Source organism: Thermobia domestica, chromosome 10 (assembly GCF_964235325.1).
Source record: "Thermobia domestica chromosome 10, izTheDome1.hap1.1, whole genome shotgun sequence".
In the NCBI taxonomy this organism is placed as follows: Eukaryota; Metazoa; Arthropoda; class Insecta; order Zygentoma; family Lepismatidae; genus Thermobia; species Thermobia domestica.
In genome coordinates, this window is record NC_137463.1 from 222075189 (window position 1) to 222095817 (window position 20629).

The following is a 20629-nucleotide window of genomic DNA, read 5'->3' on the forward strand; positions in this document are numbered from 1 at the left end:
CCCATATTCTTTACACCAGGTTGATTACCTGTCTCAGTTACACCGTAGATTTGAAAGGACTCTCCAAGTGGACTGTCATTCCGGTACAGTGGAGGTGAATGGTCACATATTCTGTAAAATTATAATCCTCACGAATGAGGTATTGAACGAAAATTACTCGTTGCTCCGTTATGAACATTGTACCACATGCTTCTTTCGCTCAATAATCGACAGATCTCTCACCGATCATTAAAAGCAACAACTGGTACAATGTGACACATACCCTCGTTATTGGGCAGAATATGTACCTCTTGAGGTGATGGTACCTCTAAAATCTAGCTGCATCCATTTCTATGAAGGATATCTGCATAATATTACACACACACACACACACACACACACACACACACACACACAAGGAGAAAAATATATTTCAATACATTTCTCACAATAACTAGTTTCTGCATCTTATGTGGAGAAACATTTTCAATACTATAAAATTTGGGTGTTGTGCTAAAGGGTGAACTCAGATAAGAAATTAATGAGTTTTATCCATACAAAAGTTTTTATATGAATCATTGTAAAAGAAAACATACGATCACTGCAAGACATAACCGAAGCGTTTGCGAGGAGAGCTATTTCTACTCGGGCAGCAATCCCCTAGACTTACCTCCTATAGGATCAGCTTGAGTCCCACGTGGTCAAGGGTAATGGAAAGCGTATCAGATCATCATTTCCGTTGACAAAAGCACATAGCTCCGTAGGTGTTTAAGACAAACAAACACCACAAACAACGACTATCCAACAGCAAAAATATAGAATAAATGAGACGACAAGACAGCCTTCCCTAACGAACACAAATTACATCTGAGAAAAATTGCGTAGAGTTAAAAAAATAGTTCTGTAAGTATTATTCTCGTTTTGTGTTTTCATATATTCCTTTCTTCTTTTTTACTACCTAACACAACAAAGACCAATAGCTTTCTAAACGGACCGTTCATAAAATGAGCATACTTACACCTCATCTGGAGGAAGACGCACATTTATCACCCTCTTTTAAAAGTCTAAACAATCTCCCGAGAATCCAAAAGCGGTATTAGCGCAGGAGAGGGCAGATGAAGAATATGTAAATGTAGGATGTGAGAAACGTAAAAGGGTCACGCGTTTTTCAGCAGGGCAATTGATGTAACGGGTCAAAAGAAAAGTGCAAGACTATCTATACACCCTCTGACACCCACCATTTAGTTCTGACCTAACATTTTCCGACTACATTTTTGTTTGGAATCCCGAATAAACACATTAGAAGACAACGTTTTGATACATTTGAAGCAGCGGAAGTTACTACCATCACCCGAGTCACGAGTTTGGAATAAGATTTTTTTCAAAAGACATGGAAGGGTTACTCTTTCGATGGGAAACCACAATGTGAACTATGCGCACTTTAAAGTGATACCATATATATTACATAAAATAATTTCTTATACACTATCATATTTAGGAATAAATTTAATGTTCACCTTACTTTTTAATTATTCCTTGTATGTTGCTTAACGATAACACTGGAATTCCAAGAATTTTGTTTAAATTAAATTTTTGACAATGATTGCATATCGAAGCTATAAGCAACAATAAGAAGCATTTGAAGTGAAATCCGTTACTTACCTCAGCTGTTAAGTTACGAGCTTTTTCAACACTGTAACCGAATTCCACAAGAAGAGACTCAAAGTTTGAATCGTCTCGTTCTCCATTTTCTCTCTTTTTACTCCTTTTGAAATTCACGATATTTATTATTAATGCATTGCCTCTCGGATTTGAGTTTACCTCATATCGCTGAAAAATGGATAGAAGTGAAACATTAATTCAAAAATTATTAGCGTTTGAGGGGTACATAATGTCCAAAGATGAATCAAATACCAATTAATAAATCTCATTTAAAAACGCAATGATGTGAGTAAGAGTAAATTCACGTCCGTAGTTTTTGAGAAAATATCCAAAGAAAAAACGATTGTTTTTGTAAACCTAAAAAATGATGCTCTACGATAACCACGCTATCTGTTAATATTAAACTGATACTAAAGAATATTATGATCAAGCTTTTCATTATGGCACTAACAACAGAACGCTTTACACTATAATTATTGAGATGAAGCTCAGCATTTTCCCCAACTCTCAAACTTTATTCTTTAAAGATGAGATATTTATGTGTCGATAGATAGTGTGGACGGTATGACATCTTTGAGGATACATTTTTATGCACACTTTGTAAGAAAATCGAGGAGAGGTTACTTTTATCACCTTCGGTGTCAATAAAATCGGTAATTGATAGTTTCTATTCTTTCTGAAGAGAATGTTTATTTATTTATGAAATGTGTACATAAAGAATACATTGTGAAGTAGCTAATTGTATGGATTGTTGTTCGCATTCTCCTAAGAGTGACACACACTCTTAACGGTGACGACCATTATCATAATAATGACACACCAGTTCCTAACAGTGACGCTCATAATTTCAAATGTGACATATATACACTTATTAGCGATCTCCATCCTGATAACAGTGACATAACAGCTCCTTACAGTGACTTGCATAATCTTAACAATGATACATAAACTCTTATTACCAAACATCATACTATTAACAGGGACGCATACTTTTAACAGTGACGTTCATAATCTTAATAGTAACACATATGCTATTATTAGGGAGCCTCACACTGATAACAGTGATACACTCCTAAAAGTAACACATATACAAATTGTGACTTATAAGAATCTGAGAGCTATGCAACTTACACAGGATCACGCAGTTCCATGAATATTTTACACACAATCGAAGATACGTCACGGCTATTGCTAGCTCTTTAACTTAGTAACTAAGTATGAATCATGAGAGTACATTCGAATACTCATGTATACTCGGAGCAAAAGTCCATTAACATTGCCAGTCTACCAAGATAAATAAACAGATACATACGTCGTTATTGTTATTTCATGTCCTTTGATCATACTTGACTTTGATCAGATCTAAGTGAAGAACATTACAACGATAACTAACTTCTGTATTCTATGAAACAAATAGGCAACTCAAGTTCTTACATAATGGATTATCTACTGATAAACAAAGCGTATCATAGTTGGTTGACTTTATAATTTTCACATTTTCATATTTGTATTTTTCATCTCGTTCTCTACCTGCTTTCCATTTCTCTTCGTCTTTAATGTTGAAAGCAGGGTAATAACACAAACACAATTTCATGTTCTGCTCTTGTTCTTTCTGTGATTTGGTGAAAACAAATCATCCATTCGCGTCTTAAGCTTTGCTATTGCGAAATCCTGTCTAATAGAAAGTCTAAGACGCAAGGAGAATATTTGAATAAAATTTCAAAGCTGTACATTATATATTTGTATTTTGGAGCAGAAAGGATTATTTAAGCCCCTCATTTCCCTTAAGATATGAAATCCCCAAAGCTTCGCCTTTTTTAGTCCTGGGTGCAAGGCAATCATTTATACAAAATTTCAAGATTCTACGCTTACAGTTTCGGAAATAATTTAACCCCACATCCTTCCTGAGGATGTGCAATTAGAAAACCTTGCCTGATTTACAGTCTAGAGTGTTGGGTAAACATAACATGTATACAACATTTCAAGTTCTTAGCTTCAAAGATCTTGTAAACCGAAAACGTTTCTCCTTAGTCCTCCTTAGGGTATGCATTTCGCAAAACTTTATCTTATCTATAGCCTGGAGAGCAAGGGGAACACTTGCACAAACTTTCACGGTTCTATGCACATTAATTTCTGAAATCTGTAGATAAGTGACTCAGTGAGTGGATTTGTTGTTTTAGTTCTGCGTCACTGCAGTTATATTACAAGCTCCGTCACAAGTTTACGTTACGCGACATTGGTGCTCTTGTTTCTAGTTTAATTCCAGGTATAAGTTTTGTGGTTCGGATTCCATCTTAAACCGTACATGCTCTGTATAAACTCGGTGGTGAAACAAGTGCTTAACTTCAATCCAGCAGCCAACATAAAATTAATTAATTTACTATGGTTACATATTTGCACACTTTGTTGTACCTTCTTTGTACACGAGATCGTTGTTGTAGTGCCATTCAAACATTCTAAGAGCACCAGCTTGATCCGGGATGAGACCACATTAAGTTGGATGTGTTTGGTATTAACGATTCCCCTATTGTTCTAGTTAGACTATACTCCACTAATTGAGTGGTTTTGCTATTACTGTGATGCCTGCTTCGAATTAATAATCAATCTTGGCAAATACAACTTAGTGAGATGCGCAATGATTGAAACTCTGTATACTCACTACCTTCTTAACCACGTAACGAATGTACGTTGATTTTTTAACCACGTCATTCTATCTAATAACTTTGGAATTTAAGTTAATTTTTCAAGAAAAATGTATTAATAAATATAATGTTATCATGCCAGGAAAAAGTTTACTTTTATCCGCACTGTACTCTTCTTTGAAGACAACAGTACTCTGTATAACTTAAAAATTGATGATACGGAAAATAATAAGAGAAACTCTGGTAAGAGATCAAAAATAAATACTGAATATTTGGTTTCATTTAGAAAAAAAAATACATACATTTATAAGTTTTAAACACTGTATCCGTAGGACATACGGTTCTACACATATAGAGATAATATACAGGATATGTATCAATATTTTGCATCCAAATTAGTACATTGCACCCTTCCGATTGCAGTGCAGAGTTATAGTTCTACATGGCGATGATCTAGTGACGTATACTATTATACTGAGATCAGCCGCAGTTTTTACAACTGGCAGTGCAATTGTTCAGGGATTGTTGTCAGTATTCAAAATCAGATCTGAAGGTGTTCAATCGCGTATAGCACTTTGTTTCAATGATGGACACACAGGGACCTGACTTTTTAATTTTTTACAAAATTTTAATTTTCCTGATGTATTTAATGAACTTTTGACCATATGTTAGTTCTATGGTGTTATTTTCGTTTAGGGTTGGGAAAAAGTCGCACACCTAATCTATTGTCATATGCGAGGTAAGTGAAAAAAATGATATATGATAATTTTTGATTCGCAAAACATGATAAAGAAGTATGGCATCTAGGAAAGGTTTAATAGACATTTTTATAATATAAATTATGTCTATTTATCGTATATTTACAATCAAAACGTACAAATCTTTCTCTGCACATCAACCTATCAGGCACGCAGAAACTTAAAGAGTCCTATGTAAATAGCACAATGTGTTCAAAATTTTAATTTATACGATGTACTACCATGAGCAAAATAAATGACGCGTCTCTTTATTTTGAAGTTTTTTGAAAATATCTCCGTTTTCTTTATATGTTCGAAATTTCGGAAGGTTTCCCCAGCAGGACAGGTTAATAACAAACCCGTTTTTAATATTTGTGTTAGATATTAGCTTAAAATAAAGAAATTAGAAGCAAAAAACATTAAATCGACAGAAATCTCGAGAATTACCAACTCTGCTAAAGTGGGAAATTTTCAAGAACGCGAGGGAATTCTGCAGTTCAACACGAAACAGCGACATCTATGTCATTGAGAGAAGCGTGGATTAGATCTACAAACGAAAATTTTAACGAAATATTTCTAGTATGTCTTATTATATGCATTATCAGCGAACTCCAAATATATGAATCTATGCTAAGTATTAACGTATAGATAGTGGAAATTACCTATGGAAAAAGACGAATTGTTAGCCCAATCGTAATGAAAAATCGTCTTTACTGTAGAACAGGTTCAGCTTACGTAAGAGAGCAAATAGCTCAGTTAGGTAAAGCAACGAGTTTGTATACCGAGGGAAGACGGTTCGAATCACGTGGAAGTATTGTTGTCATTTTTATCACTAAGGTTATTTTATTTATTTTTTATTTGGGAAAGAATCAAATTGTAACATATGTGTAAAACTCATGACGATACGAAAAAAAAATATCGTCGCATTTGCATTAGTGTCTAATTTTTGTTTGCAAACAGATTCGTAATTATTTCCCCTGTGCTCACTGATGCATAACGAATGTTTTCCAGTAAATGTTAATTCTAATTTGGAGAATTTTATAGTTTCACAATGTTTCTCACTACATAGTCTTCTATCTACGTGTTTGGATATTTTGATAACAGATTTCCCTATTCAATGTTTAATTTTCTCTATAAATATTTGTGTTAAATTGAAATTGTTTTGAATTTACTACATAAGCAAAGTTGCCCGAAGGAGTGGAGCTCAAGTAATAGATATTCTACGTAAAAGCAACCTATTGTAGAATGATGATGCTTCTTACCTTCAGCACATAATCTTAACGTTAGAGAGTCAGACAGAGAAAAATCCTGGTTTTTCCTCCTCTATGACCACCCATCTTAAACCTCTACATATCATTGTTCGTCTCACATAATTTCGGCTCTCCAAAGACATTCATATTTATTATTATTATTATTATTATTATTATTATTATTTAACACTCTTTATTCTACATGCCATCTCTCAATTTTTCGATACAGCCCCCTTAGTACTACTTTACAAGAATATAAACCAAAAACGTCAGTAGAAAGCACATTATAAAATTTACTTTTTGAGGCTCGTTTTGGTGCCCCTCTTTCTCTGGCGCCCCGGGCAGTAGCCCGGCCCTTAGTCCGCCCTTGAAAGTACGGACGCATAACTAAGGACTGCGGAGGAGAGGTTAACCTTCATGTTATGCCACTGGTTTGACGTGTTTGAAATGTTCAGTAAGTGATTAGTAGTTGGTGAAATAATTTCGACGGTTACTGATGTTTAAAGTTTAGCTAAGACAAAGCTACCTAATCAAATACATTTGATATCGCGATGTCACAATTTGATTTTTCCTCACATAAAAAAGATAAAAACAATAGTAATAAAAACCCTTACTCGTACTGGGCTCCTAACTAACTAACAACCTAATTCTTACAGACTAGTTGCTCTGACCAACTGAGTTTCGATTTCTTACGCGAAAGAAGTCTGTTATATTAAGAGGCATGCTTTTCATTATCAAAACTGTTCGAAGTAATACGAACATGGCTTAAGAACAGAGAAAGAACTGAATTACCACTCGATTGACCTTGAGGGCAAATCACCAAAGCGTAGCTATAAACGTAAGTTCAGCATGCATTTCTCTGGAGTTGTTTTCAGTATTCCTATATGCCAGTCATGCTTGTTCGTAGGAGTAATGTTACAAACCTAACCTTTCGATAGAGCACAATGACAGAGAATCAAAATTAATAAATTCTTGCCCTTGTGAACTTGGGATACCACCATGTGCAATAAAACTGTCGCGTCTTCTGAAGTGATATTTTATCGAAAATAACTCGTTTTCCTTTATATATCCGAAGTTTTTGAGGGTTTCAAAATGAGGAAACGTTACTGACAAACAAGAACGCATTTAAGGGTGGGTCCAGGTGGTCCGGACTCCCCTCTGAAATCCCAACTTCTCTGTAAATTTAGCCTAAATTTAAGGATTATCTTTTAAATTTTATTATAATTTATCCTAATATTGAAGTCGGACTTCTTCCGAAATAAATTACTGCATACGTGCCTGCTGACAATTTTCAATATATTCCTTAAATAAGTAAAATAACTAAATTAGGAGCAAAAAGCTTCAACACGGGCTAACTTTTGTCCACTGCCAATATTGTTAGAAGGGATATTAATAGCAAAAACTGCTAGTCAATGCTGAACCTTGGAACTTCACTCCGAACAGCAAGCTTATTATTGAGAACTACATTATGAAACATTTTATCAAAACTTATCTAGCTTTTACCTGGCATGAAATTATTATATACACCAAAATTCACTCTCCTAAAATGTGTATCTAAACATTGTTCTACGTATCTACGAAGCAATGAAAATTATTTATCGAAATATGTGAGCAGGGAATTCTAACAGCCAGCCATTTTATTTAAATCGTAGTAAAACCCTGTAACCGGGTGTTAACGTGAAGACAAAGCTTGGTCCATTGGTAAAGTGTTTTAAGAATATAAACTCAATGTTCGTAGGTTCGAATCTATCCACTCACCATAACATTTTGTTCTTATGTGTAACGATGAAATAAGAAAGAAAAAATGTATAACCGTTAAGACAAAACTTCAACCAAGTCTGAAGGGAACAATACTAAAATAGTAATACAATGACGTCAACCAAAAATTATTTCATGTAGCGTTTGGACGAAATTACAGCTGCTAACAATTGCAGAAATAAAAACAGGCTGTAATGCAGTCTAGACTTCTGAATGCATTTACTTCCTGAAAACTTCCGTCTCGTCATTGTTATGCCGTTAATCATTGTAAAACTTTTCAATTGGAAGTGAAATGACACAAACTAAAACAGTTTTAAATCAATAAATGTCTATGTGTAAAAGTAGGTGTCTTTTATCTGTAGTTCTGAGTTCCTTTTACTTTGAAGTGACAAATGAGAGAAGAAAGTATGGTGTTCGAAAAAAAAATCAAATTTGAGATTTCAACGAATTTACACGTATTATAGCCCCTAACACCGAAAAAGTTATTTTTCGATACATGTCCATCAGTTCATCCGTCCGTTCGCTACACTTTTCTGTGCACTCGCCTAGAAGCCATACCGTTCAACTTATCTGCACCAACTTTAGTTTAAGATTTTCATAGTATTTCCTATAGTTTTTTTTATTTCCCTCCTACTCCCAAAACAAGGGTAGTTTCCTGTACGATGAAAATAAAAAAAGATATTTTCTCATAACTGGCTCTAACGATCTTGTTTTCTTTCTTTTTTTATAAATCAATATTTAATTAGCAACCCTATTTTGTGGTATAAGGCATTTATCTGAGAAAAATCTACAAGGGGTATTTTATACTAAGGGGGTGAGTTTTTTCTCAGTGATTTTCTCAAAATGGACTCAAATGTTTTCGTTCATATTTCATAAATAAAGATTTCATTAATAACTTATCAATACGACATAACTCGTTTGTCCTAAAAAATGCGAGGGGTAGTTTATTCTTGATGGAGTGTTGTCTGGGCAATTTTCTCAAAAACGACTCAAAAGAGTTTATTCATATTTCAAAAATAAATATTTCGTTAATAACCGAACAATATGGCGAAACTCGTTTGTCCTGAAAAAATATGCGAGGTGTAGTTTACTCTTGTGGGTGTTTTTCCTCCACCGTTTTCTCAAAAATGAGTCAAGCAATTTTGTTCGTACTCAGAAATAAATATTTCATTAAAACCTAGTAATATGGAATAACTCGCTTACCCTGAAAGAATCCTCAAGAGATAGTTTATTCGGGGAGTTATTTTTCCCTCACGATTTTCTCAAAAATTACTCGGACAATTTTATTGATAATTCATAAATAAGTATTTCATTAATAACCCTATATTTTAGTATAAGTCATTTCTATGAAAAACAATTACAACGGATAGTTTATTTTTGCGGTCAAGGTTTTTTCCCCGACAATTTTCTCGAACGACAGGCGATTTTGTTCAAATTTCGCAAATAAATATTTCATTAATAACCAAAAGTATATCTTAACTCATTGTTCGAAACAATTCACAAGAGGTAGGTTATTCCTGACGTGTTCTTTTTGAACGACTTTCCCAAAGTGACTCATTTGATTTTTTTCATATTTCATGAACAATGATTGCATTAATTGGTCTTTTATATGTCTAATGAAAATGTGCTCAAAGTGTGAGTTAGTTTTGTAGTATGGATTTTCTTCAATCGAAGTTTTTTATTCGATAATCTGACATTCGATGTATTTGAATAATACGATAATTTTATTCGTGTTATCCAAATACACACTTCAGTAACAACTGCGGCCTAACACAGTTAAGAAATTGAATTGAAAAAGTTTAGTGCGGTGGCCCTGTAATTGAATATTTTTTGAGAAACTCCCTAGCTTTTTGTGGTAAACTCAGGCTTTTCTTTTACGAGCGACAAAAGAGAGAAGAAAATATAGTGATTGTGAAAATAATATCAAATTCAGATTTCAACGGATTTACATGTTTCATGGCCTCTACATACCGAAAATGTGACTTTTCGACACCCGTCCTTCCGGTCCGTCCGTTCGGCACACTTTTATATGCACTCGCCTAGAGGCCATACCGTTCAACTTATCTACACCAAATTTTAAACTTAGGGTTTACTTAGTATTCTTACAGGAGCTTTTCCATTTTTTCCTACCACCTAAAATAAGTGTGGTTTACAAAGAGCCGAAAATCGAAAAACGCTATTTTTCTCAAAAATGGTTTTAACAATTTTGTTTATTTTTCATTAATCAATATTTAATTAACAACCCTATATTGCAGTATCAGATATTTCTCTTAGAAAAATTTACGAGGGGTAGTTTATTCTTGGAGGTGACTTTTTCTCGACGATTTTCTCAGAAAAGACCCTGGCGAATTTTGTACACACTTCATAAATAAATATTTGACCTTACAACATGGTATAAGTCAATTGACCTGAAAAATATATGAGTAGTAGTTTATTCTTGGACTTGAATTTATTCCCAGTGAGTTTCTCAAACACGACCAGTTGGCAACCCTGTATCTCGACAACGAAGCTGAATTCGAAAACTGCAAGAGGACCATTTGTCTCCTTTTGATGTCACGAATCACCTCCCGAAGTTTGTGGACATCTTTCAGGTTCACCCTTAATAGAGCTTCTTTTCGAAAAGTTAACTATTAACTTTAGGCATTGTTTATCTTTTTTTAAATCACAAATGTCGTTATTAATTTTAAGGCAGAGAACTACTTCTGAGAGAATATATCTTGAAAAATAATTTTAAAACTTAGACTTTTGTTTTCGAGACATTCCAGACAAGACGAGACATTTTACAAGCTATCTCGTGTCCAAAACATTTGCCTCGTATTATCTTGGATGTCACAAAGCGCGTCTTGTCTCTTTCTCGAGACATGTCTTATCTCGTGCGCATTCGTTAACACTTGGGAAGGATTATCTTTCTACTCAAAGCATTGTTTTTATAATGGTTGCATATTTATGATAATTGCTGTCCACAGAAATTACAGTCCTTTCAGTTGAATTAATTATTATTATTATTATTATTATTATTGAAATTGCAATATCTAGTTTAACGTTGGACGATTATGCACCTACGCTAAGGGAGAATGATGATGAATGAAATGGTGAAATGAAGAAAGTGGGAGGAAAATGGAAAATCTCAAGAAAACACATACCCATGCACACGGTATTTGTCCACCTCAAATTTCACTTGGCACGAAGTGGAATCGAGCCACGGACACCCTGCACCAAAGGTCCCTGCAATGCTTTATTATTATTATTATTATTATTATTATTATTATTATTATTATTATTATTATTATTAATAATAATAATAATAATAATAATAATAATAATAATAATAATAATAATAATAATTGAAGCGAGCTTAACGAGTTTCCACCGTACGACTCAACCAACGTTTGGGTGCCTGTTCGTTCGTCTGCTCCTCTCATAAAAGACATTTCATTTTAATGAAACTAGTAAGTGCCTTCTTTTAGCTCTGCGAAGTAACTATTGCTTGGAATATGAATCTGCAAAACATAAGAAGTAAAATTAACCAAATGGTGCAAGTTTCCACTTATATATACAAAACAATTTTGCAATATCAACTACGTGAATCTTGTCCCATAAAGAAGCCGAAACCCCTACACCGAAGAGCCCTCCGAGATTTGATCATTGTCCACACGGACTGAAATTATCATTTGAAGCCAAGACTTTAATATGAAGTCAATAATTTCTTTAAAATAGACGGAAAATTCGGAAGTTATAAGCATTTTCATATTTTTGCCTTTTCCCATAAGCGAGCCGTAGCCCCCTATACTGAAGACCCCCCCGGAGATTTGATCATTGTCCACTCGGACTGAATTTGTCATTTAGAACCAACACTTTAATACGAAGCAAAATATTTCTTTAAAATAGACGAAAAATTCGAAAGTTATAAACATGTTAATAATTTTGCCTTTTCTCATAAGGGGGCCGTATTAGCCTACACTGAAGAGCCCCACGAGATTTGATCATTGACCACTTGGACTGAAATTCTCATTTGAAACCAAAACTTTAATATGAAGCCAAAAATTAAACTTTTACATCAATTTAAAATGACTGGGTTCCGGTTCCCCCCACTATCGTTTAGTTTAGTTAAGTGGTAATTTGTGACAGCTCCACATCATCAAAAGAATGTTTCACTTCCCCTCCTCTCCCCCAGGAGTTCGTGCTGGATCCACCACTGGAATCAATAGACACTCTTCCTATTCTTTTTGTCACCCTTGATTGTGTAGGGGCTCCCTCGAACAAATAAAGAAGCAGTAATATTACAATCAAGGGGCGCTATATATTAGGTATTTTTTTACTTACCTACCCCTAACCGCACAGGGCCATCTTGAAAGAAAACGAGAAAGAAAAAAAAGTAGTAGTAAACGAAGAAAAGAGCAATGTAGAGTGAAATGTACTGGAGAGGAGTCGCTAAAATTAATTCTCTTTAACGAGGACGATTACGAAACATCTCCTACTGATTGAAATCCAGATTATTTCCCAATAAAGTAAATTCCAATAAACTTTCTTGTTATTGTTAATTACTCCATATCGGACTCCCGAAGAAAACTCATCGAAACAACTTATTGACCGTGCCAATAGCGACTACTCTCAGTCATGACTCCGTTTTCTTTCATTCAGAAATAGAAAAGAAAGAGAAGAAAGTAGAAGGGTAAAAGAAGGAGGTAGAAAAAGAAGAAAGAAAAAGACAGAGGGTATTTTAATAAGAAACAGATTACTGGATAATTCCGGAAATATAGTAAAAGGTCGGGAAAGTCGTTGAAAGATGAATCATTCTAAATGTTATTAACGACTAATCAATTTTGGAATGCTTCGGAATAGACACATGTTCCCTCATACCACCCAGACCTAGCTCCAGGCACCACGATCGTGGGGTTGCCCAGACCTAGACCTGGAAACGAGAAAAGTGGAATCATTCTTTGTACTGTTATTCCAACCGGTGATTGATAACCATCCAGCATCCGAACTCTGTTCTCTAGGATCGACCACACATATGAATTAGCCAAGAGGAAAAAAAAAATCAAACTTATAAACTCAATATAAATTTATGTATAGTATCAATAAGAATTTCAACTTCCTGGAAGAAAGATGTCGTATTTAGGCTCATCCTGCTATTTTTGTTTCACTCCTAGAGCCGATTTAAACCATTAGTAGCGGTCCTTCATGACCTAGGTTATTTACCTTAACACATCTATTAAAACATGACACATATATTACAGATGTTAATACAACAAATGATATCACTAAAATTACCTAAATTAAATCTATCATGCATTCACACGCTCACTCACTCAGGACAGTGTATATATGTTTAAAGGAAAATCAACTAGCTACAAGGGTACAAATAGTTTATTACATTCATAGTGAAAAGAAGAGACAAAATAAATAATTATGAAGAAAATATTAAAAGCACAAGTTCTTGGTTATATATTAATAGAGTACATAGTGTTATATTTTAGTAAATTTTTATATATTCAATCATATTGACATATGGAAAGAAAAAGAAAAAATAGTTACATATATCATATCTTAGGCATGCTAAAGCAAAATTATGATTTGCGACATACGCAAAGAAGACACTTATTTCACTTTAAAAAAAAAATTGGACAAAGAGGAAAGAAAAGAAAAAAAACTTTTAGGTGTATTAGAACTTATATGAGTCTCTACCTCACATTGAGCAATAAAATATTAATAATTTTGAGCGTTCAAATCACAAATCACGCACTAGTCGTAGTGTCCAAAACGTTTCGCTCCATTTAACTTAGTTTGTGTTTATATATATATATATAACTAGTGGTTTACAAAACCATTCATCGACTATATTTGGTTTGTAACTCTTAACAGTTTATATCTGCAATCGCACACTGCTACTTTTAGACCCATCTAGGGATTTCGAAAAAATCACTTTCACCAGAGGATGTTTCTCCTCTTAGACGGTCCATTTCCAACCTTATTAATTGAATAATTTCAAGTTATTTATTCAACACTGGGACACGTCACGAGACCTTTCCTTTAGATCACTTTTATATATCTGTATACATGGTTCGGATTTAAAAAAAAAGAAAAGCAATCTTCCACAGGTGTACGGAGTATGATGGTTCAATTTGAGGATGAAAAAAAAAACTGGTCAAGTCACAGGATACATATGCAGGTGAGAAGGATTCAAGGTGCACTTTCCACAATGATTTTAGGTTAGTTGTTCAGGGATAATATTCGTTATGATGTGGGTTACGTTTAGACCTGCCGTTACTTTTCAATACATGCCATTACATACTTACAGATGTTATCATTTACATTGATTCAGAAGAAAAGGAAAATTACTTGAGTGCACGGCGGTATTCTTGACAATATCTACATTCTTAAATTCGTCGGAAAACTCACTGGTAAACTATAGCAACCAATACACGTTTGGGGGGGGACAGACACGAGCGCTCTTACATATATTCATATAATACATTTAATATCATACTTTTACTTTAAAATCATATTCACATACTAAGTACATATACATTTCGACGTATTCATTTCTCTCTATATATATATATTTATTATAAATGCGCACACATTTAAATTAATCACCCCAACAATAATTTTTGAAAAGGTTGCAAACATTGTCCAAGAAAACAAATGACTTCCGACATTACATATGAAAAAAAAATGATTTTACCTGATACCGCGCATCTATAAATTTTAACTTTCATATATTCAATTAGTGCTTAAATAATTTAAAAAAAAACTTTCTGAGGCAGGCACGTAACACAGAACATTCCTAAAGATATAACTAGATGACCTAAAATACAATTTCTGGGCCCAGATCAACTACAAGGTAATCGAAAACCAAAACAGAAAGGAAAGTGACCAACGGATTAAAAAAAATTACAGGGACGACGGTGAAAGAACGTAATTGAAGTGTCGTCAAATACGAAGTCTTTGTTCATTTCGGCGATAGGTCAAAATGTGATGGAGGACCCAATCACTATCTACTTTATCCATGAATCGTGTCTTGCAACGTCTCAGCTGGTAATTTCAGATCAGAGTTGTACGTTAAATAAATCGTAAGCAACAAGTTCAAAATCGGGGGGGGGGGGGAAGGTTGAAAATTTAAAAAAAAAAATATCGAAGAAGGAAGAGACAAGAGAGAAAAAGCGGCGCCATCGAAAGGAGAAAGATTAAAGTACTACTCACTACACAGAAGAGTGATCTAATTTAAATATATAACAACTCATAGCCAAAAATATTCACATATGCCGAAAGAGGGTAGTTTACTTAAATACGTAAACTAGGAGGGAGGCCCTGCTGCCAAGGATGCAAGTTCTGTGTCCATCAGATCCCAATCCCACAAGAGTTTGTTTGTAAGATTGAAATCCGAGCCCCGTATCCGGCCCAGACCAGCAGGATAAAAGGAGAGGGGGAAGGGACCAGGTAACTGCGTCCCCAATTTTGAAATCTCTAAGTAAGAAAAAAAAATATTCGACCCCTCAGAAGAACTAAGAAGGTTCAAGGACAGTAATGAAACTAGAGTAAAAGTACTAGCTAAGATATCCCTAATTAGTGATTTGCCAAAATAAAAAAAAATAAAAAAATTAAATAAACTGAATTTTGGATCGGTGATTTCTATGGCCAAACCTCACCGATAGCTCCCCTTCGCAGAATGCGCTAAATTCTGAGGCATCGATTAATTTCCGTCACTATCTAGTTTAAAAGTAAGAAAAGAAAACGAAAATATTCAAGGGGGGAGAGGTCGATGCCCGGGTACGGGATAATAAATTTTAATAAATAATTGTTTTGATTCTGTAACCCTGTCAGAGCTGTCGCCTCCATGAACATTGTAAGCTAGCCCGAGTAGGTGACGTGAAGAAAAAAAAATCTCACGGAGCAGGATATTCTATTTTTAAAACCGACCAGAAAATATAATTCACTACAGCCCTGTTGTATAACTACTACTGTCTTTCCATGAATTTATTATTCAATATGTCTAGTCAGCGATTATATGATGCTACCCATTCTATCAGATGGTATTACTATGGTTGATTATTACTATAACCCATTAAACTACAAAGCATTACCATAGTCCGACTATATATCGCCCTCCGGTCCGCGTGATATTATGATGCAGGGGTCAGAACCCGAGATGTTTGTAGCTACACGTATCTATTCAATATATATATATATCCACACGTGGCGAAGTATTCACTGGGCTACTATATATATTTAACTATATGGGTGTCCTATCTTCTATATTCATTTACTACAATATTCATATACTTTCATATTCATATTCATATTAATATTCATATAATATTCATATCATCATTCTTTTCATTTACTACGACGCTATATTTTACAAACACCCTGTCTCCTCTATCTATGCCCAGCCTATATACACATTTCATCATAACACTTTAAAATCTATAGTCACTACAAACATTTCCCATTCCGATCACCGCACGACAACCTCACTCGAACTCAAGACTCTTTCAACACACACACAATACTATGTAATACCTGGTAGCTTTATTAAGAACGAAAAAAAAATCCTACGTATGTTCACTGAAAATAGAATTATCCGCGAGATAATATTTAATGTTTATGAAATTCTGCAGCAACAATGAAATTCTGCAGCCACGAAGAAAAAATGAACATTTAATATAATTTCAAAGCGAAGAACTAGCATCATATCGCCCGACTTCTGTTAAAAATTACGTATAGTTTATTTACTTAAATATTTCGATTTCTAGACTAAGCAGAATGTTGAAATTTTCAGGATTTATTAATTTTGGGTCACTTGACCTACCTGTACATCCACATAGGCTGTGAATTATACCTTCTAGGTTTTATTTCGAAAAGAAAGGTCAATTTCACGGAAACTAAATCACTAAGAACATCGACATGCGAATGGCGGTTAGTACTGACTTTTGACACTAGGGCTAGCGACGATATAATCAACCCTTGAACAACTGAATGTGACCTTGTACACGGAATTATTGTACTACATTACGTTCACTTTTAAATATTGTGTATGAGTTCACTTAATGACGGAATAATAAACAATTTATCGCATAGTAAATACTACACTGTCCATATTTAATTATCTCACACACTCTTTCATCGCTTAACTACCACTACCACTGATACTACATTACAAATATACACATACTACTCAAACTACAAGACACATCATGCCAATACACACCAATCATCACTATCATTAATACATGTTATACTAATAAATATACACAGAAAACATTCATATTTTACCATTTTAAATCGGCTCGAAAGGAAAGGGGAAGAAAGAAACAAGGCCAACTGGCCCTTGTATTTACTAAATCACATTCTTGAGTGTTTAATTAATGCCCCCGAGGGGACATATCGAAGTATTAGCTAACAATAGGACCCCTGCCCTGAAGGGGCAGGAACCCGGAACAAACTACATGTTCAACTCATCCCGCTGGAAGCCGTACTCCCAATTTGGGAGTCAGATAGGAGCCCTTACTGTAAATTTACACGTGCATTGTGATTACTATACTAACTACAACAAAATTAAATGCCGCCATGTATGTTAAAAAAAAGAAATCACTCGCTACCTACATAAACAAATCTATAATGGACAGGTCTTGTAACCCTCAATTAGCAGGAAAATTGGAAGGTGAAAAATATCAGGGGAAAACACTGATCTTCAGAACCGGTTTTAGGAAAAGGAAAACGGAAATCACACTACTTCGGAATCCTGTCCATAGCGATCGGTGGATGCAATCATGGCGTCACTATATTGCACTTACTATTTCAGCTTTTTTAGTCCAGTTTTACTATGAAATTTAATAGTTCATGGCTCCTCAAGACTTCCAGTGATTGTCCATGTTAATAAAATCCCAAATGTTACCTTGGTTGCAGCTTTTCTAGCTCCTTTCGACTTTTTAAGCTAGACGATCAGAATCTAGTGTCTTCAGTAACACTTCCCGGCATGGAATGGAAATAATTGCGCCCTAATATCATAGCGTGGGTTTATCATCCAATCAAAACAAAGCATTTTTGGCGGTGGGGCTTTGAAACGAATAAAATTTGGTAAAATCTGGATTAAACTAGTTTTTAGAGGGACCTATGTATCTAAAAGAGAGGTGAAGGGTGGTCCTGAAATTCTGTCGAATTTTAGATTGGTTATTTGATCTGGAAAGTTCCGTCCAATAGTGGACCTATGTTTTCAGATAGCACTGACACCGTAAGAATTGTAATAATCCATTTACACATCCATATACAAGACTTATAACTAATTTAAAATATAAATAAAGATATTGATTCCCGAAACTATAATCCGTAATGAATTTTTTACAGTTTTCCATGTTAATTTGAAATAGAATAACGAACAATATTATGAATTATATGAACAGCCAGAAATTTTTTGTTGAACGTCAAGTACAGTCGGTGCAAAAAATTTCGGGCACCCTTCTATTAAAAACATAATCTCATTAGACTGTAATGGCATATTACAATCTTTTGTAGAATAAAAAATATTACGTGATATTCCAATCATGAAAGGGGAGAGGATGCTGTAAATATATTTCTTATTCATTTTGTCTGTCCTGCTTATCAAAAATTACTTTCTGTAGGAAGGCTACTGAAATGAGAGGGGCAAAATAAAAAGTCGTACCCCCTCCTACATGGTTGCTCAAATAAGTACTAAAGAAAGCATTTTAAACTAAGATATTTAAGATTTAAACAAGGAAACTAAGATATCCTACATTATGTAAGGATGGCATATTCAGGATTATTATTATTATTATTATTATTATTATTATTATTATTATTATTATTATTATTATTATTATTATTTGAATGTTTTTGGAGCACCGAAATTTTGTGAGACGAACAATGATATGTAGAGGTTTAAGATGGGTGGTCATAGAGGAGGAAAAACCAGGATTTTTCTCTGTCTGACTCTCTAACGTAAAGATTATGTGCTGAAGGTAAGAAGCATCATTCTACAATAGGTTGCTTTTACGTAGAATATCAATTACTTGAGTTCTCCTCCTTCGGTCTACTTACCTTATGTAGTAAATTCAAAACAATTTCAATTCAATACAAATACATTGTAAAACTTTTCCGTAATTAAACATCTAGGGAAAATTAAACATTTAATAGGGAAATCTGTTATCAAAATATCCAAACACGTAGATAGAAGACTATCTAGTGAGAAATATTGTGAAACTTTATAAAATTCTCCAAATTAGAATTAACATTTACTGGGAAACATTCGTTATGCGCCAGCGAGCATATGGTGAGCAGTGAGCACAGGGGAAATAATTACGAAACTGTTTGCAAACAAAATTAGGGACGCTAATGCAAGTGCGACAACAGCATTTTTTCTTTTTTTGGTATCGTCATGAGTTTTACACATACGTTACAATTTGATTCTTTCCCAAATAAAAAAATAAAAAAATAACCGTAGTGTAGTGATAAAAATGATAACGGCACTTCCACGGGATCGAACCCGCTACCTTCAGCATACAGACTCGTTGCTTTAACTAAGTGAGCTATTTGTTTTTTTACGTGAACTGAGCCTGTTCCGGTAAAGACGATATTTCATTACGATCATCCTACCAATTCGTCCTTTTCCATAGATAATTTCCACTATTTGCTCTATCTTTATGTTAATACTTAGCGTATATTCATATATTTGGAGTTTGCAGATAATGCATATAATAAGACATACTAGAAATATTCGTTAAAAGTTTAGTTGTAGATTTAATCCACATTTCTCTCAATGACATAGATGTCGCTGCTTCGTGTTGAAATGCAGAATTCCCTCGTGTTCTTGAAAATTTCCCACTTTAGCAGAGTTGGTAATTCTCGAAATTTCTGTCGATTTAATGTTTTTTGCTTCTAATTTCTTTATTTTAAGCTAATATCTAACACAAATATTAAAAACGGGTTTGTTATTAACCTGTCCTGCTGGGGAAACCTTCCGAAATTTCGAACATATAAAGAAAACGGAGATATTTTCAAAAAAACTTCAAAATAAAGAGACGCGTCATTTATTTTGCTCATGGTAGTACATTAAACACTTTTGCAAATCACTTTTATTGTGTGGCGAGCCAAGCAGGTTAATTTGTTGGTGATAAAACTTTAGTGTTCTTTTCTTTTACATGTATTGGCAACAGTGCTTCCCTCAATTGTCTTTCAAATTGCGATCTCTTATATTTTCAGATTGACAAATCTCATTCAAAACCAAAAGATCAAAATCAGCAGTTAAATCAGCTGGAAAAAGTGGACACAGAATTTAACGACATGTAGAAAACGCCGTCCCAGCATACCAGAAACGAAAACGGACATGAGTGCAATGTGTAAAATGCCTGCAAACACAGACATAGTGGGTAGATATTTCGGGTTGTACGATGAACTGAAAGGGAAGTCGGACAGAATAAAGAAGACCCCTCACGAACTGTGTAGACTTTGGGAGAAGCTGAACTTTCCTTTGCTTTGTATGCAGCAAATTTCAGCAAACGTTGACAAGCTAATAAGGTTGTTCGTAAAATATAGAAAAAGGAGGAATGAAGTATTTGGAAATTCTCTCACTAGTGTCTTC

At 34.3% G+C, this 20629-nt stretch overlaps 1 protein-coding gene across 3 annotated transcripts in view; it reads right to left on the bottom strand.

Annotated features, from left to right (window-relative positions):
• Window positions 1-20629, bottom strand: part of LOC145663008 (caspase-2-like) — a 160205-nt gene that overhangs the window by 43320 nt on the left and 96256 nt on the right. For all 3 annotated transcript variants that reach the window (XM_081729134.1, XM_081729132.1, XM_081729133.1), the window contains one exon: window positions 1642-1809. In XM_081729134.1, the coding sequence (XP_081585260.1) occupies window positions 1642-1809 (168 nt within the window). The remainder of the gene's footprint in view (window positions 1-1641; window positions 1810-20629) is intronic.